Source organism: Salarias fasciatus, chromosome 2 (assembly GCF_902148845.1).
Source record: "Salarias fasciatus chromosome 2, fSalaFa1.1, whole genome shotgun sequence".
Lineage (NCBI taxonomy): Eukaryota > Metazoa > Chordata > Actinopteri > Blenniiformes > Blenniidae > Salarias > Salarias fasciatus.
Genome location: NC_043746.1, coordinates 8,612,872 through 8,636,961, shown reverse-complemented (window position 1 = coordinate 8,636,961; position 24,090 = coordinate 8,612,872). Strand labels below are relative to the sequence as shown.

General features: G+C 41.7%; 3 protein-coding genes across 6 annotated transcripts; 1 reads left to right on the top strand and 2 right to left on the bottom strand.

The window, feature by feature from the left end:
• Positions 1 to 225: 225 nt before the first annotated feature.
• Positions 226 to 4,791, bottom strand: thg1l (tRNA-histidine guanylyltransferase 1-like). 3 transcript variants are annotated; one of them, XM_030100881.1, is made up of 7 exons: positions 4,777 to 4,791; positions 4,282 to 4,488; positions 3,719 to 3,895; positions 3,438 to 3,607; positions 3,255 to 3,343; positions 976 to 1,083; positions 226 to 706 (listed from the first exon to the last, which is right to left on the bottom strand). In XM_030100881.1, coding segments are annotated over exons 1-7 (915 nt in total). In that variant the 5' UTR covers positions 4,779 to 4,791; the 3' UTR covers positions 226 to 544. The 3 variants fall into 3 exon arrangements, with proteins under 3 accessions (XP_029956741.1, XP_029956746.1, XP_029956756.1); XM_030100886.1 differs by lacking the exon at positions 4,777 to 4,791 and adding an exon at positions 4,589 to 4,758; XM_030100896.1 differs by lacking the exons at positions 4,282 to 4,488; positions 4,777 to 4,791 and having other exon boundaries at positions 3,438 to 3,512; positions 3,719 to 3,785.
• Positions 4,792 to 5,573: 782 nt separating this feature from the next.
• On the top strand, positions 5,574 to 8,858 carry lsm11 (LSM11, U7 small nuclear RNA associated). Its single transcript, XM_030109855.1, has 4 exons — positions 5,574 to 6,045; positions 6,446 to 6,585; positions 6,693 to 6,776; positions 8,025 to 8,858. The coding sequence occupies exons 1-4, from the start codon at positions 5,574 to 5,576 to the stop codon at positions 8,322 to 8,324; spliced, it is 996 nt and encodes a 331-aa protein (XP_029965715.1). The 3' UTR covers positions 8,325 to 8,858.
• A 1,415-nt stretch (positions 8,859 to 10,273) lies between these two features.
• clint1a (clathrin interactor 1a) lies at positions 10,274 to 22,453 on the bottom strand. 2 transcript variants are annotated; one of them, XM_030115309.1, is made up of 12 exons: positions 22,283 to 22,453; positions 18,853 to 18,957; positions 17,356 to 17,452; positions 16,960 to 17,068; positions 16,374 to 16,538; positions 16,003 to 16,186; positions 15,671 to 15,890; positions 15,505 to 15,595; positions 14,933 to 14,998; positions 14,124 to 14,458; positions 12,143 to 12,359; positions 10,274 to 12,022 (listed from the first exon to the last, which is right to left on the bottom strand). In XM_030115309.1, the coding sequence occupies exons 1-12, from the start codon at positions 22,321 to 22,323 to the stop codon at positions 11,694 to 11,696; spliced, it is 1,959 nt and encodes a 652-aa protein (XP_029971169.1). In that variant the 5' UTR covers positions 22,324 to 22,453; the 3' UTR covers positions 10,274 to 11,693. The 2 variants fall into 2 exon arrangements, with proteins under 2 accessions (XP_029971169.1, XP_029971179.1); XM_030115319.1 differs by having other exon boundaries at positions 14,124 to 14,455.
• Between the last annotated feature and the right edge of the window lie 1,637 nt (positions 22,454 to 24,090).

Below are 24,090 nucleotides of genomic sequence, written 5' to 3'. Positions count from 1 at the left end.
CCCGCTGCAGATATTGGTTTCTGCTTTACTAGCTGCATGAGATCAACTCTTTCTTCCTACACACTGTAAGTGATATTGAATACTTGGCAAAGACACTTCCTGAAATATTAAAATTCAAACCCTGTGAACTCTAGAAGGGAGTGTGATCCAGATGCGGCGAGCCAAGAAAGAAAAAAAAAAAACCACGATGAAAGAGCAAGCGTTGGTAGTATTCGAAATGTCATTCATGATATCGAATTGGAAAATAGCTTTGCACGCCACACCTTCATTAAGAGAGCCTAAAATCTTTTCTTTCAACATGACAGACATTTTACACATCAAGCAGAAAAGTTCCTCCATGGTGGGAAGATTACAGGAGCGGAATACACAAGAGGAGGAAAATGTTCCGGCTGTGGGAAAGTATTCGTACAAAGTCACTCATCAGAAGGCTTCAGTGTCAGAAAGCCTTTCAAGGACATGGAGCTTCATGGGTAAAATGTTTGAGACTTGCTCAGTCAGAGGAGTTCAGAGCTGTTCTCCATGAACAGGAGCGAGAGAGGCGCCGTCAGCAGCCGTCCTCCTCCAGGACGTCCGGGTGTTCCTCCCAGAACTGCTCCCCGATGATGTCGCAGTGGTACGCCTCCACTCGCCTCCTGCTGCGGGTGACGGGGACGTCCTTCTCCTCCTCGTTTGGCAGCTTCACGCGTTTGACGACAGTCTCGTCTCGCTGCGGTGAAGACGTGGGAATCGGTTAGTGAATGAAGTGAATGCATTGAGAGAATTTCTCCACCGACGGCAGCGTCAAATCTTGAATGATAATCTATTCCATATTGAAAAATACTAATGTGGCATTTTTGGACAGAATATAGATTTATGGAGGAAAACAAATTAAACACACATTGAAGTCGAGGGGGACGTGAGAAGAAAATCTCAAACGGAGCAGGGCTGTTCAAAATGTAATGAAAGTGATGATTGATCTGCTTCTGGGCAGCTCACCTTCTCCCAGATGAGCGTGGTGCCCTTCCTGTGGAGGGCAGATTCATTGTTGTAGTTGATGTCAAACTCTGAGAACAGGATCTCGTTTTTATCTGCTGCCAATGTTCCCTGAAGAAGAGGAAACAGAGTTGAGACGTGCACAGATAGTGTGGCGCACATGTCCGTCGAGCATCCCAGTTCTGTGTGGAGTTTCCATGTTCTCACTGGGTGTGTGTGGGAATCTTCATGGCAGTGAAAAAACATGCTAATTAATGACACAGAAGATGGACTGATGGACAAAAATATAGATAAAAAGCACAGAATGGAATAATTCTTCACCGTATATCCTGGGTACAAGTTCACAAAAAGGTTGTTCTTCCTTCATTCTGCCGACAATATTATTATAAAGACAAGACCTGAGGACTCCACCCACTGCTATTGTTCTCAAGGAAAGTCATCATCATCAAGAACAACACAACAGAATCAGTAAAATCGTCTCTGGGTGTTTAATAAAGGACTGAAGAAGCTCGACGGCTTATCACCGTCTGAGTGATTCATGTCGTCTGTACATCAAGACAGATTTAACACGTCCACAACCAGCGAGCCGCTTCCTCCGCAGTCCACCGGAGACTGGAGGGACTTCAGAGAGCAGCTGCATCTCTCCGTCAGCTGCCACAAATAGTGGCGGGCCTGATGTGCCGCAGAGTATTTTTAATACACGTCGATAAATAATTCACAGAGAGGCTGCCGAAATCAGGAGGGAACAAACACACCGGCTTTTTTTTTTCTCTCTGATGAAACATTAAAAGTAATGAGAAAATGCCACCAGGTTCACATCAGAACACACAGTGAGTTCTTCAAATAGTTTTAAAAGTATTACAGTCCAAGAATTGCTGGACTTTTGTGGTAAAGGTGAATAAAAACAGCAGCAAATAAAAAAGAATTAGACAAAATATTCTGTGTGCATGTAAGTTGTGGAAATGAATCAAACTCAACACTTAACAGATTCAAACCTTCTCAACACGTTTGTCTTGAGCTGCTTATCGGATGTCAGTGGAATAATCCATCAGTGCTAAAGTGAGACGACTGTAAGATGTGGCCACTGTTGGCTTTATGGCACTTTAAATTACACAGAGTTTGACTCCAGGGTCAGAGCACTGCCTGAGCTGAGTGATGCACTGTGGGAAAAAGAGCAGCAGCGAGCTCTGCTGGTCAATCTGTGTTACAACGACACCACCTTCTAATCACACTGAGCATCTTTTCAGATTATTATTTAGGGCAATGGACATATTTCTGAAGCTAATTTACTCTATAATTTCACTTTACTGTGATAAAGACCTTAAAAATCACTATTAACACTGTTAATGTAAATTATTTCAAATAAACGTAAGTTTCTTTTTGTTGTTTGTTTCATATCCCAGTAAGACTTTTTTAGTTTTACTCATGACAATAAATCATAACATAAAAGAAATATGTGTCAGTTAAACAATACCTTACTGGTTTAAAATAAGCATTATTTTGTGTCCTTGTTCTGTCAACAACTAAAACTGATAAAATGAGCCACTGAGACGGTCACATACATTATACACTTGCTGGATATGTCACATTCAAAGCATCTTAAATTAGCAGGAGAGTTATGCTTTGTAATATCTATGAATTTCAACAAGCAACAATAGTACCAGATAATGTGAAAAACATTTGTAAGTTTGGCATTCAACCAATAAACGCTACTGATATGAGCTGATATTGCTCATTCTGCCACTTTGAAATATACGGCGTAGCATGAAAGTCGCAACAAATAAATACACTATAAAGTAACTTCCAGTATGTCTTCAACAATGGACACAAGTGAAAAACTATTTACGTGAATGAATCAATTCATAAACAAGTTTATATGGGTGTAATCATTTACTGTGTGTCTACAGTGCGTGATTCAATGGATTGATGGTTTGGTTGCTAGATCGACTCAATATCCACTCATCTGCTGTACCTGCTTCACTCTGAGTGGTCAGGATGACTGGAGACCATCTTAAAGTAGATGTAGATAATACAGATGTGCTGTTTAATTTGAAAACTGAGTTGATAATGGCAACGAAGTACATACTGAACACCAAACAAATCATACTATTGTTTAATGGCAAATACAGATTTCACCTACATCACCCCTAAATATGAAGATGTTTATTTACTAATAGTTCAAAGTAACTAGTGTCTTCTCCCATTTATTGTAGCAGGAACAACACATCTAATACGTTCCATAATTAAATTACATTCACTTTTTGCGGTGTGTTTTCTCTCACCTTCAGACGATCCTCTGCCTGTGCGGTGGTCAGGCCTCCTCTCTGTACTAATGTCCAGAACACTGTGTTATACAGGTTATTAATGTGACCTGAGGGACACAAAGACACACACAGAGTTGTTCATAGCGTTTTAAATCTCAAAGGAAATGTTGATTGATGAATTAAATAAAAGATTGTACATACAGTCAGCCTGCCTCCAGCTGAGGTAGTCTTTAAGGTTATGATTGCTTGGATATAAAACCACACGTCCATCAAAGCCTGGAGGGTAAAGGAGGGGCTGCTCGCCAAAAAACTCCTTCCAGTAAAACACGTAGGAGGAAGAGAACTGGGAGGCAACATGGGTCATCAGCTTGCTGCCGAGGAGGAAGGAGACAAGGATGTAAAGTCAAATAAAGACAAAAAAAAAAAAAAGAATTAAAATCCTATGTAAGGATGACAATGACTTGAGGTTTAAGAAAAGGTACCTGGCCCTTCTTTTAAACCAAGTGGAACTCCTCTTGAAAACAAAGCTGAACTCGTCACTCTGTCCATATGCAATCGTTATATCTTCAAGCTCTTCCATGACGGAGCGTGCACTCCTCTTCATCAGTCCTAAAGCCCTGTCATCATTAGGCTTTGTGAACTTGTGTTGTTCAGCAAACCTGAAACACACGTTTAGAAATCTTTCACAACACTATTGTAAAATGTAAAACACTGATGGGTGACTGGAGCGATCTACTGATTTCCCTGCACAAATAATAGATTGGTAATCCCTTGATGGCACTGAACCTTTTGCCAATAGCAACTAGAATGCAATGGCCACAATAATGTTACATAGATTTCCCATGTCTAACACTAATTACGGATCCACTGTTCGCGCAGTTTATGTCATCAGTAACTACTTCAGGAAAGTGGAACCCTCAGTGCAATCAGATGTGTTGCAACAGACAGACATCTTCACGTGCAGGACAGAATCAGTCCAAAACCAGGATTGTACACGACTGGATACGTCCGATATGCAACACAGCAGAAAGAATATTTAACTCACTTGTGGAAGTTGCGACCATCCAGTCTCACCACAATGTAGCAGTTCCGTAGACAAGTGTCATCCGTCTCAAAGTTGCGGACATACTCGAACTTACTCTTTGCCATGCTGCTGGAACTACTGGAGAAAAGACGGAACAAGGACGGGAGGATACAGGAGCTGACACGTCCCCCGAATCTACACGACTGAGTGATCAGCATGAAGTCGCTCCTAGAAACAAAAGACAAATATAAAACGGAATATTTCCAGCCAAAATTGCTTTAACATTGAAATACATATATAAAAGGAATTAGTGTTAGCCCATTGTTACCATTTAACACAGGGATGACACGCAGGCTGTCAGTTCTCTACAATAACCGGCTCATAAGCCTGTTATAAACCCGCTCAATTTCACGACAGAAAACCTCTACCTACACTAAAGCCATAACTCCGTGTTGTAAGACACATGAAATAGGTTACAGATTGGTATCAGCGTTTGCCCTCCGTACAAATACTCACATGGGTTTGTATACAGTCCGTCAGTGAATTCTGCCGTAGACGAACTCAAACATCCCGTACAGAAGTTCCGCTGCACAAACCTGAAAAAAATAAAAATAATAAATTGCAAGCTATACAATCACTTTGTGTTTTTTTTTCCAAAATAAATTAAAGCTTTTAATTAATCTTGGGGTTGATTATTTTATCTCTAAAAATAATCAATTGAAGTCATGGTAATTTAACAGTAAACAGTAAATAATGTTTTAACGCCACCGTGTGGCGAGAAGATAAAGTGAGGGAACGTTTACTATGTGGACCAAGGGGTTATGGGACTGGTAGTCCAAATATGTTCTTTATGTTCTTTAAGTTTGGAGGCGTTTCGTTTAACTCAAATTACCGTAGTTGTGGGGATTATGACACAACTTTTCAAAGAGGTATAGATATATATATATTTGTGCCTAAAATCACATCCTTTTTTTGGTTGTTGGTAAAAACCATACCAGGACCGGTGTTTCGGATTGAGTGGTTTCCCAGTTAGCGGTGGACAACTTCCTTTAGCGTCATTTGTTACTACTAGTAAGACGAGTAAGACAGATGTTTAAAAAATGGCATGAATCCATAGCTGTCCCGACGAAGGCCATTTAACCGCATTCCCTAAAAAGTTTTGAAATATCTTAGTATTAAGATTGAGTCTTTATATTTGTTTGACAGACATGTGACATGTGTCAGACTGTCGGTCACCGGTTAACAGGGGAACCAGTCAATCGGAAACACCGGTGATTTATTTACCCATGATCCCTTGTGCCCTTGTTTTGAACATGGAGGAGAGGGAAAGACAAAGTGCAAAACCGGACAGTAAAGATGGGGCGCCTGCTCCCAGTTCGAGCACACCGACTGCCCCGGGGCACAAAGCAAGGGCTGCGAGCAAAGATGAGGATGACGAGGCGGGAAAAACAAACGTGTGCTCGGAGAACTTTGACCCGCTCCTGGCCCTGTACTCCCCGGCCGTGCCGCTGCCTTTCCCCGACATCAAGAGCTTCAACAACGTGGCGGCGTACGAGAGCTTCCTGAAGGGCGGCCGGGGCCGGGCCAAACCGGAGAACGTGGAGAAGAGGCAGAGGAAGGCGATGAAAGGGGTGGTGGACCCGGAGCGCATCGAGAGGCTGAAGAGGCTGATGGTGAACAACCCGGCGGGGCAGCCGGAGGAGGGAGAGGGAGAGGGCAGCGGCACGGCGCCGAGGAGGAGGAGGAGGCAGAGACCCCAGAAGAACGTCCTGACGAGGATGACCCGTAGGTCCTCCACCCGCACCGACCACCCGCAGCATCTGGGGAGGGCTGGAGGGTTCAGGTCAGCCTGAGGTGGATGAATAGACAGACGCTCACATGGCTCTGCAGGCACACACAGATGACAGTCACCACGTGACAAACGTGTAAATTATAACAGACAAACAATTACACCCACAAAATAGCTAGTCGTAAATCTGTGCAAACAAACAAGAACACACAAACAACTACCACTGACATCTGAAAAGTCTTGGGACATAAGAATTATGGGTTCTCACACTGGACTTGGATAATCTCTGTCTTGTCCTTGTATTTCTTGCAGATGTTGTCTGAGCTCCTCGCCAGTCCTTGTTCGACCTGCCAGTTGTTGAGGCAGCTTCATAACCTGCTTGTCCACTGTCTCCAGTATGTGCAGGCAGTCCTTTGGGGGAGCTGTACCGCTTCGTTCAGGAGAGGATCAGAGTCAGGGTTCACATCAGGACCTTCAAAGGTCTGAGAGGAGTGTGCTCCGGCTTCGTGGTGGCCTTCGACAAGTTCTGGAACATGGTGAGTGACTACAGATTTTTTTATGTGCCTCTTGCTTCATGTTGAATCTGTGCTAATCCAGCACCTGGAAATCATGAATCTCACATTTTAATATCTCCTCATGGCAGGCAATGGTAGACGTGGATGAAACCTACAAAGAGCCTGTGTTTGGAGAGGAATTCTACCACGAGAAAGCCCTCACAGTTACTCGGGTATGTGCGAGTGGGAAGAAACTCACTTTTAGAAGTGCTATTAGAAGAGGAAAATCTCCAGTATATCATGTTAAAAGCTGCTGCTGAAGACTGAATGCATGTTTCGTCTCCTCTATTTGCTTTTTTGACACGTTTTGACAAAGTACTCAGCACTCATTTCAAAAACACGTTGTTTCTGCAACTGCTTCATATTAAGCGCCTTGTGTCACCCCAGTTAAATGCTTTTGATATATATGGGCTTCATTCATCCAGCAGATCTTCACTTCAAATCGCTTACACTGTTAGTTACATTCACTAACACACACACACACACACACACACACACACACACACACACATTGCTGATACAGACAGCTGCCATGCAAGGTGCTCGACCTCCACTGGGAGCAGTTTGAGGTTTAGTATCTTGCCCAGGAACACTTTGGACATCTGGACGAGGCGAGACGAAGGATTGAACCCCGGAAGATAACTGGTTATATCAATCATCTCTAGAACAGTAGTAACTGTGAACTAACTGCTAGTAACTGCTGAAAAATGAAGATTAGATTGGATTAGACAGAACTTCATCAGTCCTTTTGGGACAAAACTTTCAAGGAAATTAGAGTAGAAATGTAGTGGAAAAGACACAATACAGCACACTGTGTTAAAAAAGAAAAGACATCACAGATTCATTGTTTAGTCGTAGTGGAATGTGGAGAAGTTTAAAACACAATATGGGAGATAATCATAGTCAAAACTGTAGGTAAGAAAAGATGAGCAGGAAGTCCAGAAAAGATTTCAATAACAGAAAATATCTGACAATAAAGTCAACACATAAAAGTTGTGAGGAGCCAGTGGACAAAATGTGTCACCACAATAACAGCAGGCTCTCTTCTGAAGGGTGAGCCGACAGGATTCGTCTTTTCAAGCTCATTCAAAACAGATTTAATCATAAACAGTGCAGATATTGTCAGAGGTTATAAATGTGATGTCCATCAATTCGGTGCACATGCCTGATGTTAGATAGTCATGAAAACAATTTTGTTTTGTGCCTCTGTTAGTGTGTCCATTTCATCAGTCAGCTAGCAGAGGATCTCATGTTCAGACCCAGAGTCAACTGAGGAGCTGCATAAAGAGAGATGAGGAAGGAGGATTATTTTTCTAACTGCAAATCATGAAAAGCTCCTGTGGATTATACTAAAACTAATTGTAGAGAGGTCACTCCATTGTTCAGAAGATCATGCTGTTGTGTCTGAACTCTTCTTACAGCTCTTTGAGAAGCTAAAGCTCCAGGAAAGTGAAGCATCAAGCAAGACGGTGGACGCTGCGGGAAGAGATTCTCAGACTTCTCTCAAAAGCTCGTCTGCCGATGCGAGAGACGACGGCAGGACGCCGGAGTCCGAACAGGGCTCAGCCTCTCGGCCAAAGAAAGCCACGCAGAAGGGCCGCCATCGAGTGACGGTCCCCAAGCCGTACGGGAAGGTCCACACGCGCCACGTCAACCAGCTGTTCATCCGCGGGGAGAACGTGATCCTGGTGAACCCGCAGCCCCTCGGACCCGCAACGTGAAATTCAGTTTGAGTCGGCTCAAACTCTGACTGCTGTTCTATCACATTGATACGGAGGATCCTCTCTGTCCACCAGAGACACTTTATTTGTTTTAAATTTCAGAAATAAAATGTTTTGTTTTGTGCGGCACTCCAGTGTGCTTCGGTTGTTCTCCAGCAGGTGGCAGCATAAACACGCCGGAGCGGCCTGTGGGGCCATTGTCATCTCAGAGCGCGTGTCCCTTTATGTTGCATTTCCCCGTTAGTTTGAACAGGAATGACAGCGCAGTCTCAGCGGACTTCATAAATGCATTATGAATAATTGAGTTTGTGAAGCTGGAGATTGCAGATGGCACTCAAAAGCTGTCATTTGTCTTGACGTCTCAGATTGCTTTTACTCTTTAATGGGCACATTACCCATAAAAGCACAATTTACTGCATCTCATAGAAGTTGTAAAGATGTTTCTTTTTTTTCCCTCTTTAAATGACAGGGGTTAGTTTGGATGATGAGTGGCACGGAGCTTCTCCGGCTCCAGAGTTTTATTTTCTTATTTTAGTTTCCTCTAATTTGACTGCAGAAAGATTAATTGACCCTCTTCGTGTATGTTTTCCATCATAAATGGGGCATATATTCCATCAGCAGCTGAGCTTCTCGCTCATCTACTGCATATATATTGTTGGGATTCATATGTTTCAGAATATTATTAGTATAGCCCATTTAACAGTCCTCTCTAGAGAGGGAAAACCGGGTCAATTGTTTAATGCAAGCTGTGTTTTAGTTGTGTTTGTCACACAAAGTGTGTTCCGGCAAACCTTGATACAAGAGGAGAAGGTCACAGCGATGATTGGAGCGAGGCGAACCACAATTAGATTATACAGTCTGTCTCTTGTGTGTATTACAACACAGTAATCGGGCCAAGAAACTTCCAACAGTAGGAGAGTATTTGAAACATTCAGGACAAAAAGAACCGGCTTTAAGAAAGCGGTACTAACAGGTGGAATCAGAGATGTTTCACTTCAGAATTCAGTGGAAATGTAATGCAGACAAACTGAAATGAGAAATTAAGCATTTGAGCAAAACTATTAAGATTTACTGGATAACATACATTGAAAAAACTTTTTCATGTTGTGGATTCATGTACTTACAGCTTAACCAACAAAGTTAGAGTCACAGCAGCTCGGTGTAATTTCAAATTCAGGCTCCGCGGCTTCTCTTCTGCTGCTTGAAGCACTTTTGAGCGAGGCTAATGACACAGCGCACCAAATAACACACACCATTAACAGATTTCAATCAACTGTTTAATGTTGTAAAGAATCTTGACGTGGAAATCAAATCAAAATGGAAACAATGTAAAATTTCATTTACTCCAAGGATTTTAACATTTGCATATACTAGTGTTTCAGTAACAATCCTGTTTCAGAAAGGAACAAAATGATTTAGAGTAGAAAAAAAAAACAAAAAAAAAAAAATAAGGCAACGACAACAACTTCTACTGATATATATTAGGAAGAAGAAAAAAATAACAGCAAAGAGATTTTGGTCATTTTTAATGTTTCAGACACTGACGCAAGGCTACTGTGTGTTAGTGCTCAGCCTCTCCGGCCCTGGGGAGAGAAGGAAAAGCACAACTTGAATCCTCCCGGGTCTGCCTTCTCCTCTGGTCAGTGAATTATTTATCTGGGTGTTGCCACACCAAAAAGGGCAGGCAGCCGAGACTCGAATCTGATTATCAATCACTCATTACGAGGGTCAGGAGGCCACCGCCGGCAGGCACTTGAACCACTGAGGAGCAATGCTGTGTACCTCGGACACATGAGCGCAGCTTGTGAAGGGAACATTTCTGGATGCGGTACCACACACACTTGACAAAAAGAAAAAGAAAATCTCCATCGGATCATACTGGGCGTGCACAACCTGCATCCCAGCTGGTAAAAGTGCTTCTGTACCTGATAAAACACGCGGGCTTCGCACTGATGACGGTTATGACAGGGATGATGCTTTCAAGATAGCCGTTTTTTTTTTTTTTTTTTTTTAATAAATGTGTGACACCAACGAAGATGAAGAGTGAAAGGCAGCGTTTAACCGAGACGTCACTGATGAACATTTCACAGACGGATGCATTGCACAACCTTATTAACAGTCTGAAACAGCGGCGCTGAGTCTACAAGGCCTCTCTGTAGCACTCACGTTGATCACTGGCCTGAAGAGATTAAAATCAATGAGAAAAGGTGCATGAGATGAAGAACCCCCCCCCAAAAAAAAAAGAAAAAGAAAGAGTCCAACAATTAAGAGGATTGCATCTGATTTCTGTACAAACAGTACACTTGGCTTGAGGCACAAGTACAGAAGCTACACTGTGGCAGCTTTATTTCAAACACTGCACAGTCACATTCTCTTTTTTTTGCGTTTCAAAGAGGTTGAAGTGAAGAGAAAAGGCAAAGGTCTTTCATTCAGGCACTATGTGCTTAACCAAGAACCCACTGATTATCTCATTTGGATGCAAACTGATTAGAATAATCTTAAGTAAAATATATAACTATATATATACCAATAAGAAAGGCCACAAAGGATGGTCAATCGACGGGCAAAAAGCCCTCGACTAAATCAATAGCTTTCACTGCAAACAATTAATTACCCCAACTGTTGCAGTAACATCTGGAGTGTGGACTCTTTATGTACAAAGGGAAGGTGTCAATGTGCTTCGTTAAAGGTCTTAAATCGTATGAGGTTTGGTCTGGAGGACACAACTCTTCACATTGTCACTGCCTCTCGTTTGTGGACTTCATAAGTTATCGGAAGGGCTTCAGATTTCTATTTACAGGTCAAAGGAAGAGCAAGGACAAAAAGAGGTAACTTGACAATCTTCAATGTGTGTTAGAAAGTTAAAATGGCTGATCATAGTATCCAAAGTCATCATTCAGTACAATAATTGAGAATCCAACATGAAAAAGAAAAAAAGGAAAATGCAGCTACAGATACATATATGCCTTTTTTTGTTTTGCTAATCTGGTGATTTTACTCGATTGAGGTTATAAAGCAAATCCTCCCTGACATTCCCTCCGTGGCACACTTCCTTCTTTTCACTGACTCATTACAGACTAATAACAGAGCGTCTGTCTGAACAGCGGCGCAGATCAGACACGTCATTGGTTCAAAAACACACTCACTCGCACACATTCACTTCGATTCATACGACGACACGACTTTTTGAAAAAAAAAAAAAAAAAAAAAAGGGAGATTGCAGGGTGTTGGTATTATGATAGTTGACGTGATTCAAGTACTCTTTGTTTGCAGCTCATAACAATCCTTCACTGATGGACGGACAGAGAGAGAGAGAGGGAGACGGACTGCCGCAGCTCCTCTTCAGGATCTTTGCTGTCCCGTGTCCCGTCACTTTCCAAAGTTGCCGAAGTCAGCGAAGGCATCGTGTTTGGGCTGTTGGACCATGGCAGTGTTCATCCCCATCCCCATCCCTCCAGGCATCCCCATGGTCATACCTCCTTGTGGCATCCCCATGTTCATGCCCATTCCCATCATGCCTTGGTTGGGTGCCATGCCCATTCCCATCATGCCTTGGTTGGGCACCATGCCCATGCCCATTGCCATGCCCATGCCAGCTCCAGGGTGCATCATAGGATTAACAGGTGGTCTGACGGCTGTAGGTCCAAGATTCATATGGGAAAATCCCTGGGAGAGCATGTTGGCAGGTACTTGGTTGACTGAAACAAAAAAAAAAGTGAAGAAAAGAGCCAGATTTTAAGTGATGTTTGATTGACAGGTGGCATCGAGCTCAGCGTCACGGGCAATCCTGCCAGATCCAGATCGCTCACTGGTCTCACCTTGCTGGAGGGTGTTGAGGCTGGGCTGGCTTTGTTTCGGGGGGTGCATGCCAGGGCCCAGGAAGTCCAGGCTGATGTTGACCGAGTGGTCGGACCAGGTGGAGGGGAGGGGTGCTTTGGCTCCGGCTCCTGCTCCGTCAGCCGCTGCTCCCTGCTGCACAGGCTGGAGGGGCTGCACAGGCTGAGGCTGGAGGGGACCGCCGATGTTCTGGAAGGGCTGCCGAACAAAGATCCATGTGAGGGGAGAGGTAGACTAAGAGGGACTGCTACATATATACAGCGATAAACATTAAACCTTTACCCTCACCTACTTAACCTTGGCAGTCAGTGAAGTCTGCGTGTCTCATTTAGAACAGCCTGGACTCACAAGCATAACATGTGAAGTAACTCCAGTAAAGGGGTGGTGGGCGTTTTACCAGTCTAACAAAGAACAAGTTTTTTTTTTTTTTTTTTTTTTTAAGTAGGTCAACAGCCTTTTAACTTGGAAATACAGTTGACATAAGTGAGCCTTTGTTGGGTTTTTAATGTTTTTGTAACTCAAATCTCATTCTTCTCATTCTGTGTCAGTAACAGGAGGAGTGGGTGGTTAGTGGGCGGTCTCTGGGGGGGAGCAGCATCTGGCGAGGCTGCGTGTTAACTCTCCACTGTGGTGCCTGTCCTCTTTCAATCACACAAGGTATGTCTCTATCACACGAGCTTGCCGACTGATGTGGCTGACAAGCGGGGCAAGCTGTGTGGCTAAATGTTGTGGAGTCACGGATGTTGTATAATTTCTCAACTGTGTTTGACGTTGATGTTTGCGAGCGTACACACAAGAATCAAAGATCAGAACTGTTTTAAAACTGCAACTTATAAATATCAAGGTCAGATACAAACAAGCCTGTGGTTATGGATGATGTTGAAACTGGGTTTCAGTTTGCAACAACAGCACTCAGAATCACAGCTCAATAGTCATTAAGATGTATAAAATTTAAACGGGAAAAGTGTAGCAATAATCTGTACCATATCTTTTAACCTCAAATGTTTTCTGCCAGTAAATAATGAATAAAGCATCTGGGTGCTTTATTGTTGGAGGAGGCTGCTCTCTTTACTGTTTGAGTTCAAATCAATGCTGACTCTGGCATGTGCAGCTTTACATTTTGATGAATAAATGCTGAATAATTAACCAGACAGATTATTTTTCCTTTATGTCAAGCACCTTAGTTTGAATGTAAAGACCGCATGAAGGCAATAAGCTTCAGGTTTTATAGTTTATAAGGTAGAAAGCTCAGTTAAACAGAGTTGAAGTGCTTAATCACATGGATATAGAAAATTAAGTATTACATTATTGAACAGTGATCATTTCTATACAAGTATGACAAACGACGTTTTGAATGATTGTCTAAATAGTGTGATATGCGCCAATGCAACATGCTGTGCAACAGAAAACCTTTCACACGTTGATTCCTGAAGTTAAGGAAAATAGAAAAAAGAAAACCCACGCAGTTGGTTAAACATTGTGACTGAGGTAAATTGAAGCATGTGTAGTTATTGAAGGTTTTCATTTTGATCGGCATGCCATGCCTTTAAGTCCCCGCTGCCCTGATTGACAACATCAATTAAGTACGTTCAGAGCAGCACGGTTAATGTGTTAGAGTAAGCACTTTTATAACTGTCTGAATTTAAAACAGTGCAACGAACAAAGGTGAAGCTAAACCAATTTCCTGAAAATATCCAAGCTGGCCTTATAAATACATGAGTTAAAAAAAAAAAAAAGTCTGAATCAACTAAAGTGCCACTGATAATTTTTATATAACAAAATGTTTGTTCATTAAAAATACTGATGCATAATCACATCTGTGGAGTGTGTAGCTATTTAGCTGCAGATATTTTGCATCAAATAGTCTTCAATTTATGCCCAATACGCAAGTCTTGTAATGACATGTATTTCAATGAATTATTAAACTAAAATGCGTGCGTGCTTGAGTGCAATCATGCATACCTGCGACCTAGACTGGGGGAGGACTGTGGCGCTCATGGTCTGTGTGCTGCTCATGCTAAAATTGAGGCTCTGGGAGGAGGTGAGAGACTGAGATGGTCCCATCAAGTCAAACAGGTCTGCTGAGGAGGAACCGGAGCCTGGAGCCGAGGCTGCGGCTGCGGCGGGGGCCGGGGCCGGAGATGGAGCCGGGGCCGCGGCAGGCTGAGGAGTGGCTGTCATGGCCCCAAAGAGGTCGTTTCCACCAATGTCGACAGGCTGAGCAGACGCTGGCATCTGACCTCCGGGAAAGGCGTTCCACTCTCCAAAGTCCCCGTTGGTGCTCGAGGCCGGGGCTGCTGCAACACGGGGAGAGGAAGAGGCCGCATGAGAGTGACACGTGCACACCGTCAGCCGTTTCAAGATTCGACAAATAGAAGTCACAGATGCAAATTTGAAACGGTTAACGAAAAGAATCTTCTGTGAGGCCAGTTCAGCTTCATCAAGGACAGTCTCACTGACCACTGGTGCTAAGTTTTAACATTTCATTGAACTGGCCTGACTTGTTGTCTCTTTCCCTCTTGCTGTCTCTTTCAGCTTCCTCCACCCCCACCAGTGTCTCTCCCTGTCCCTGTCTCCTTGTCATCCATAACAGGAGCTGATGTGTGTCTGTTCTTATTATGCAGAGCAGGTAGCAGGCTCCATATGGCCAGGGTTCCTTCCCAGCATCTCTCTGAATATTCTAGCAGTACGGCTGCAACAGGACAGCATACACATGCACACCCCACCAACAACAACACACAAAAAAAAAAGACGGAACTCTTGAAACCCACCGGATCCAGAGGACAGTCCGGTAGAAGCAGCCGAGGAGGAGAAATCTGCAAATCCACCCATCAGGTCTGCATAGAGACACAAAAACAAACACACACTTTCAACAACAGTGCTCCAGGTGTCATTCCACCATAGTTAGCATTCCTTCAGTGTCACAAGTGGAGCAAGGGAGGGGAGGGGGTGGAAGCAGTGGATAGGCGGAGGAGACCAAACATCTGTTCTGCACTCCCGCCCCCTCTGCCACTGGGGACTCCTCCAAAAACATCTGGTGCACTTAGTTTCTATACATCAACTCCCTCCCCCTGCTGTCCCCAAAATCCGACTCTGGTATCAGCAGCTGGGCACCGTCACTTCCAAAGGCTGAGTCTGTGCTTGTAGCTGCTATTAAGTTAAACTAAAACAGAGTTATTCTCGGGTTTAGCAGCTTTTCACAGAGGAGTATTTTTCCTAAAGTCTTGGTTGTAGTCTTTAGTCATAGCAGACAAATTAAAAATAATTGGTTCCCGTTCCCTGTTAGCAAGAAAGAGGGTTTTATAAAATGTCAGGACATGAGATGAAAGTGGTTTCACTGTACCTGGGGCAGCCGGCTGACTGGGTGCTGTATCCACCATTAGTAGGTCAGCGAGGCCTGAACTGGAGGGCTGAGGGGCCGCCGCTGGCTGGGCCTGAAATGATTAGGGTTCATTTAAAGGAAAATGAAATCAGGACTGAGTGTACACACACCCCACACACTCCGTTACCTGTTTATTGGCAGTAGTTGGGCTTGCATCTCCTGTGTAGTGAGCTGCAGCCCCCAGATCCACCTTCTTGGAGGGAACCCCTCCTCTTTTCCGTGTTGCCGTCGTCTCTGTTGCTTGAACAATGTGTACGCTCTTAGTAGTAACAGTTTCTTCCTCGTCTTTGAACTCTTTTCCACTCTGGCCATTGTGAGACGAGCGACCCCGGTCTTCCTCGTTGTCACTGCCGAGAGAAGATAAGACCTCTTAATTGTTCTATTTTCTATTAGAAAAAGAAAACAAGCTTACACTGATATTTTTTTTCCCTCCCCAGCATCTTTTTGGCTTTGTCATACCTGAATCTGTCTGGTGAGTCGTCCCTGTCTTTCTTCCTAAATTGGCTAATGGTATCATTGATGGTGCTGCCGATTTTGTCGCTGATTTCACCCAGTTTCTCACTGAAGGGGAACTGTCCTTTATTACTCTCCCAGTCATCGTCCCACTTTGGCCGGCTTTCGCTGGAGTCATACCGGTCCCCAGCTACCGAAAGAAAGAAGCAGGAAACACAGGACATCAATGTAGGCCCCGATCATTGACTGCATTTAATACATACAAAATGCCAACAGATTCAAAAAACATTTAGTAAAAGAACTTGAAGGATTGTGTGGGATATGAACGTCTATGAGCCATCAGTGAGCTTCCATTACACACACAGCACGGTACTTACAGTAACCTCTGAATCCCATACTGTCCGAGGATACACCGATGTATTTGTCTTTGTTCTTTTTCGCCTTTTTTCGCTCTTCCCTGAGTCTGTCGTCATCCTGAACAAAGTCCACGAGCTCCTTCACCTTCTGACGCACATTCACACCTTGATCTTTCCCATTTTCATCTGGGGGGACAGATTTTAAAATATGTAAACAAATAAATATTAGACTAAAGTCACAGACACACAAAAATAATAATATAAACATAATATAATTGAACATCTGGGCAAATAAACCCAATGTGTAAACAGCAGCCTTCAATACAAAAACAGGGCTGGGAAGAATGAAAGCTGCTTTAGAGTGTGTTTGTGTTTGTGTGTGTGTGATGCATTTGTGGACTAAGCAGCGCTAAGGCCTCCTTCCACCCATTACAGCTCACACTAAGTCTATTGTTAATAAAAACTAAATACAACAATCCTGATGTGCAGGGAACCTCTTAGCTAATCGAAGCACTTTCAAAAGAAGCACCATGTTTTTGTTTACTAAATCTGTTCAGGCACAAAGTGAAGCGATGTTTCTAAAACGGAAACCAGAACGACACCTCACCTACAAAGTGGTAGCTTTCTAATGATCTCAGGTCATACAGATGTTCTCTGGTGCTTGTTACAACCCTCTCTGATCCATTCCTGATTAGATGAGCCAGCAGCAGCAAGGACTTAGTGGGGGGAAAAAAAACAGCGGTTATAGCAAAAAGAAACGTGATTTCTTTTGTACAAAGAGAAATGTCTGTCTGACTGAGACCATATTAAACAATGTAAGCTGTCCTGACATTTCTACTCAATACAGACACTTTTGGTTTTGTATAATTACTTTTGTGGCATCATTTAAAAACCAAATTTAAAAGTATATCTAAGAGAAGTACAGTTGTGTTCAGTAGACAAACATTTTTGTTCACAGTTAAACTTGTTTGTTGGTGAGAAACACTTCAGCTCTGTGGCAGACCTTATAGACTCTCCTCCAGTTCTTCTTGTTGTCCCTCAGCATGCGAGCCCACAGCATGTTCATCACCTCTGGAAACTGCTCGTACATGAAAGTGGCTCTGTTCACAAAAAAATAAAAACAATTCCACAAGAAAAAAATTAATCAATTCATCATCTTTTTACTGGCAAAATCTTTATTTTCAATAAAAAACGATGAAAACTAAATTAATGAACAAGCTCATCTTTCAGCATTTTTTTTTTGGGTCAAATGTTTGGTGTGTGCACGGCACACTGCAAGAATAACACAAACCAGACCAACGCAAAACTAAATAATGGTTATTAATGTGTCAATATGTACACCATAACAATGCGACTTGGGGAATCCATGTTGTGCACAACATGTGAACAGCTCAAATGAGAAGATTCTACATTCAGGGTCCATTTTCTTAAAAATATTTAGATATATAACAGCAGTATGACTTAGACAAAGTAACATGTGGATGGTACCATGGGTTTTCGAAGATTCTGTTTGAGGAAAAACTCAGGAATTGTAAATATTTTTAATTTGTTCTTTTTAATGATTTTTTGTAAGAAATTCATTAAAATGAAAACAATCAAAATAATGCAAAAAGATAAATAAATCAAAGTTTAACTGAACGTTTTGTCTAAGTAAAGCATGTTTACAGAGCTAACAAACTTGGAATATCAGTCTGCCATGAAATATAGCACACCAATAGCTGTAAAGGCCGCTGGGTCCGGGGCATCTGTGGATTTTCAGGTGAACTCGCTGCTACACGTAGATGTGTTTGCTCTGTGGTGTACTGATGACCAGCTCAGAGTGGAGTCTGCTTCTCACCATATCTCTCTAGAGATACACTCCAGGCCCAGCGACCCTATTCTTAATAAACTAGATTTACATAATGTAGTGTATTTTTCCCATCTTCTAATTGTGCCAATCGATTATATGTCAATCAATCAGAATACTGCTGAGTTCAGTTAATTCATACAAACAACTACAGTTATTCTCAGGAAATTCCTGAAGAACTTCTGGTGCTGTTCACAAGGACATTCTGTGGCAAGATAAACCCAGACCTTATAACACAGCCACAGTATTATTTCAAAAATTTTACCAGCTTCTTTAACACATTGCTTTGTTTCGGTTATCGTTTTTATATTTAGCCTAAACTATAGTCAAAGTCTGAATGTAAATTTGGTCTTTGTGATTAGCCATATACTTTAAATATGAATGAAAATGCAAAAACAACACTTGAACATATTTCAATGAACCCTCTCCACATTTTGGGACAAGTCTTCCATCCAGTGCAGGGAAAAAAGCACTACTGCTCTTTATGTCTGGCAGAAAAACAGACAACTTATAAACAGGCAGTTTGTGGGTGAGAGTTTCGAGGTACATTTCCCGAACGACAACCACAGGAATACACTGCAGTAGGTTTGCTCTATTTCACAAAGAACATTTTCACTGTTCAGCAGCACATGTCCAAAAATACTGTGTCCTTACCTGGAAATTTCACTCATCTGCTGTCCTGACGGTCCCCAAGGGTCGTCATTGGTGGCCTCTCTTACTTTCGACTCCACCTCAGAGTAGTTCATAACCACATTGGTCCTTTACAGTGAGACAAAAAAGGAAAACACACACACTCAAACAGCGTCATCATGAGGAGCTCTTTTTTGTGTTAAAAATGTGTGCCTGATAGTATTATCAGATAAGAAGCGCTTCGTGTCACTTCCACCCATGCACTTGTCTTTTGAGAGGCCCAAACGACAGCAGCCTGCACAGTGTGTGTATATGTGCTTTGAAAGTCCTTGTCAAAACAAAACAGCAGAGACTAAACAAGCAAATGCAAATCTGCATCCAATATAAACATGAATGAAGCTAAACTAGTTGAGTAAAACAAGGTTCTGCACAGAGGAAGCATTGCAGGCTAATTTTCAATGAAACTACTTACTACTAAGAAGAAATTCAAATGACAAGAAATCAGAGCAAATGATTGCTCTTTTTCAATTTTAGGCCAACAGAATTTTGCTCTTAAGATTGAGATCTCTATACAGGGTATGGTTTATGACTAAAATAAACAAAACAGCAAGCTGCACAGCTATGTGTGCTGCACGGTCTCAAAAGCGCCACTGAATATATTTAATAATATAATTATGAAGTAGGGAACACCAAGCACTAAAATAAACAAATAATAATGAAATGGGTTTTCAAAAATACAGCATTTGTGATTACTTCTGTGGATTATTGCCCATTAATAGCATCTATTTTACTCTGTTTGGTAAAGACACATTTAGCAAAGAGACCCAGGGACCTAATTTGACTATTCCTTATTGTGAATGCATATTCAATCTGATGTAATAACAGGATTAACAGGTTGCCAAGCCAATTTCTGCAATGTTTGCCTTCGGGGGAGGGGTGTATCCACTTGCATTGTCCTTTGAGTATGTATATAATGTAAAAGCCAAGCCTCTTTACATGACCTCAGTGGACACTCAATTGTTTTTCACAAACTTACATTTTTTTAAGTGGTTTAGCATAATATCAATAACCAAAATAGCACCCTCCACTCCCCAATAATGTCAGCTTCAACTATGATATGGTAAGGCAAACTAAGAATTTGAATTTTGCACCTCCTCATTTCTTACTACTGCCACATCAGCAAGAACGCGTACAGGGCCTGAAAGGGCGGCACTGATTTCACGGGCAGCGATCCACCCTGTCTGTGGTTCTTCGGGACGGCTGCTGCAGGGTCTGATTACTGCTCTGACAACATACTTTCCTTTGTAAAACATGGCTTAAGTCAAAACAAGTATTTTTTTAAATCAGCTTACCAGGTTTATTTACTCGACTGATGAAAATTGGTCTTTGATGACACAAACCTTAAGTTGTGACAGTTGTAAGATTTATAATCAAGATTTTGTTCAAATGGGAATATCCTCCAATATTGTTTGGTTTAGTCAGAGACCAAAAACTTCAGACAAAAAAAAAAGGTAAAACCTTGTTTAATTTGAGGATTTATGAAGATGTTATAAGACACTGTGTGATGCTGCTAACAAGCAAACGTGTTTTGCGTCATTCATGCAAGGAACTGAAGACGACAGGCAGTGATGCAACATCTTATCGCCCTGCAGAGGTAGCTGAGTTCTAGATATCAGTCAGATCAACGGAAGTTGTGATATTCTCACATTGACAGTCTACCACAGATTTCCGCTGCAATAACAGCATGTCAAAACATCTCTATGACAAATTCTCATGAACTGGACTGGATTTTTATTATTCACATAATAAACCTTTATTCAAAAAGGTAATGAAACTGTTTGCGTTAACAAAATATGTTACATATTAAGAATTGATCTGGCTTGTTGACACTTGATGCAGACAATTTAAACCAAAGAGGTGGTCATTTTAAAATGCTTCAAGATTGTTTGTCTCCCACAGCTGCTACAGAATCCAAAGTACAGTGAATATGTAAACAACCTTTATTCCTCTACAGATTGGAGACTCAACCCTGATACCCTTCCTTTGCATCTCCCCCACAGCTCAGACTCAATCCCCTCACAGTCAACAACAAAAACAATCCAAAGCATGAGCAGTCACACTCCAGGGAAATGAATGCATCCACAGGATTGTATTCTTGGCTGGACTTAAGAGCACACCATTGTCTGGCTTTTCAAAATTAGCCATTAAACCTTTGAAGGGAGGAAAAAGTCACAATAGCTAACCACAGCCCTACAGTACAGAACAACACGGTTGAGTTTACTCAGTAATTGAAGCACATAACCATCTAAAACAGAACGACAGCCACAAAACCCCAAAGTGTTGCCCTAGTTTGACGTGAACTGGTATTTGCATGCTTTGTAGGTTTGCAATCACCATAAACATTTATTCAAAAACTCAACCGGCACACAAATGCCAACAACTTGTACTTTGTCTATACTTTTAATCATTTCCAAAATGGGCGAGTACACAAACCCAGGGGAACGTTAACGAGTGACTCATGATAACTAGCTGAACGTCATTCAACTGAATTTCCTTCAGAAAGTTGCAAAACACCATGGAACAGGTCATTGATCAATAAGTGCAAAGCTGTGGCTTCCACGTGGTATATTATGGTATGTCAACCAAACAAATGCATCTGAAAATACAGGTGTATTTAAAGTCAATATCCTTCATGGAAAACATTTTCACAGCTATCACTTAAATACCCCAAGTATATTTCCCTCAATGAAGGAATAAACATATGTCATTTCAAAAGCTTGAGGTGTTTTGGTGTTCAGTTTTCGTTGAAAAAAAGGAGCAGGGACTGAAGACAAACAACCAAATTTGACCTGGTATTTAGATGTAATCCAGCCATGTGCTGAAACTTCGAGTGAAACAACTTACAGTCCAGCTCTTGTGGCGTTAACTCTAACTTAGCTACAAGTGTCATAATTTGAACGAGACTGGAGCACTTACGTGCTCCGTGTATTCGAGAGAACATAAAGTTATCACATGTGTGTATATTGAAGACAATAACGCCCGTTAAATGTGAAGTATTGTGTCTTGTTTATTCCGACGAGGAGCTGTCAAACTAGCTTAGCTGGCTAGCATTGTCGGCTAACTGCTAGATAATTAGCTTGATGGCTAAGCGGGATAGCCTGCTCTGTCGGAGAAAGCGCACAAACAACCGAGTTACTCGTATTATAACACCGCGGATCGCGCAGACGACTAAACAAGGACATAGTTAAAACAGCTGTACCAAGGCCGGGACACTAAAACTTCAGGTAAACTGTGTCTGTAAAAGTCGGTGAACTAACTTAGCTGTAGCATCCGGGCCAGCTAACTTGTAGAGAGTGACGTGACGTCAAAGTTTTGGGTACGTGTCTCTTTCAAACAGGTAAACTACACACACAAATAACACGGAACACACTCCACAAAGTTAGGAAATACTTACGCCTTGTCAACCAACTCTCGGACCTTCCACATGTTCAGCATCTTGGCTCTGTGAAAAGGGGCTTAATGCCTCGGCAGAAGCCTTTTGACACCAGGCGGACACCGAAACCAAACCGTGTACTCTGGAAAGTAAACTACACTTCACCTCTCCAGGCACGAGCACGCAGACGGAGAGGTTACTACTGGAAATGCCCTGTGACGTCTCCCGAAGGCGCGAAGCACGCTGGGAGTTGTGGTTTTCAAAACGGACACCGGCATGCAGAATGTAAGTATCGTCACTCCACCAGGACATAAAATCAACACAGAAAATGGCATTTCATTCACTTTTAAAGCAATTTGAATAAGTTTTAGAAGAATTCGTCATGACAGTGTGGGTTTGTGTCGCTCCTGCCATGAGCAGACAAACTACAAATACTGCAGTTCACCTGTACAATAAAATTCAATCACTGTAAGCTGGCGTTGTCATAAATGTCAGTTAATGATTAACAAGAAAGTTGTTTTAAAGTTTATAGTAATGTGAGAGGCAGTATAAAGAAGGAATTGATACATACCCCCCTTGATATGTGGTTATTGTCTTTAATCTGATACAGCACGGGCTTTGTGGTTCTCACGGGCGAAGTGTTCCTGAGAAAGCTAAGCGCGTGTGTACCAAAAGATTAACTTTACATTCTTACTTCTTGTCTGTCAAAGTTCGAATGGTTTAGGGCCTAAACACATGTAAGTTTTAGTTGTAAAATATGAAACAAGCAGACCCATGAGGCCTTCAGGAAGAAGTTTACTGAAGCAGACATTAGTTTCCTCACTCCTCACCTTCCTGCTGACTTTCACTTCTTTTAAACCAGGCCTGAAAACACGTTTTTTGGCCAGCCTTTCCTTTAAACAAAATCTTTTTGTTGTTTAATCAGCTTTATCCTAATCAAGTTATTACTTTTTTTATTCTTCTTTTTATGGCTTTATTAATATGTTTATTTTAATTTATTTCCTTGTAAAGCGCTGTGAATTGCCTTGTGTCTATAGGAGTTGATTTCGGACTGGCAGTCTAATGGTTCAATGATGAATTACTTTATCAAACATTTTGAAACTAATTCATATTTCTGTCATGAACGAACAGTGCACCAAGCAATGTCTGGCAGTTTTTTCACTATATGTTGACCCAGGGCAGTAATGACAGAGTCATTAAACTGACAGAGTCAATTAAAACTAAACAACCAAGCAAACAAACAGAAAATAAAATGAATATGTGTATGTATGTGTATACACGTATGTGTGTGTGTATATGTATATATATATGTATGGGTGAGTGTGTATGTATGTATATGTATGTATGTGTGTATGTATATATGTTTATGTTTGTATGTATGTATGTATGTATGTATGCATGTGTATATATATATATATATATATATATATATATATATATGTATGTGTATGTATGTGTATATATATATGTATATGCATAAGTATAATTCCTGATGTATGTTTGTATGTTAAAATATGCGCGAAAAAACACTTCAAAATGATTAAGTAGAGGCAGATTATATACAGAAATTAAGTATTATATAGGGGAAATGTTATGCTGCGACTGTGTATGAAAAGTATAAATATGTAAATGTAATCACTGTAGGAGGTTTGGATAAAAGGGGTAGGATTTAATAAGTGTAACTTCTTCCTACTCCTTTTCGAACATGTAGATCGGTAACACATGCAGGTTGTTGCTGAAGTCTTCATTTTCTTTTAATTTTAATATGCATGTGTTTGTTTCTGGTGACGACCTATTTTTCGTTTTCTTCTGCATGTTCGAAATAAATT

Coding starts and splice junctions, on each gene's coding strand:
- lsm11 (XM_030109855.1), top strand. CDS start 5,574: ATGGAGGAGAGGGAAAGACAAAGTGCAAAACCGGACAGTAAAGATGGG. Junction 6,046..6,445: donor CGTCCTGACGAGGATGACCC/GTAGGTCCTCCA, acceptor CACTGTCTCCAG/TATGTGCAGGCAGTCCTTTG. Junction 6,586..6,692: donor TCGACAAGTTCTGGAACATG/GTGAGTGACTAC, acceptor TCCTCATGGCAG/GCAATGGTAGACGTGGATGA.
- clint1a (XM_030115309.1), bottom strand. CDS start 22,323: ATGCTGAACATGTGGAAGGTCCGAGAGTTGGTTGACAAGGC. Junction 16,539..16,959: donor AGAAAGCTACCACTTTGTAG/GTGAGGTGTCGT, acceptor CTGTCCCCCCAG/ATGAAAATGGGAAAGATCAA. Junction 14,459..14,932: donor CGGACTGTCCTCTGGATCCG/GTGGGTTTCAAG, acceptor CCCGTGTTGCAG/CAGCCCCGGCCTCGAGCACC.
- thg1l (XM_030100881.1), bottom strand. Junction 3,896..4,281: donor GATGGTCGCAACTTCCACAA/GTGAGTTAAATA, acceptor CGTGTGTTTCAG/GTTTGCTGAACAACACAAGT. Junction 3,344..3,437: donor CAGCTGGAGGCAGGCTGACT/GTATGTACAATC, acceptor TGTGTCCCTCAG/GTCACATTAATAACCTGTAT.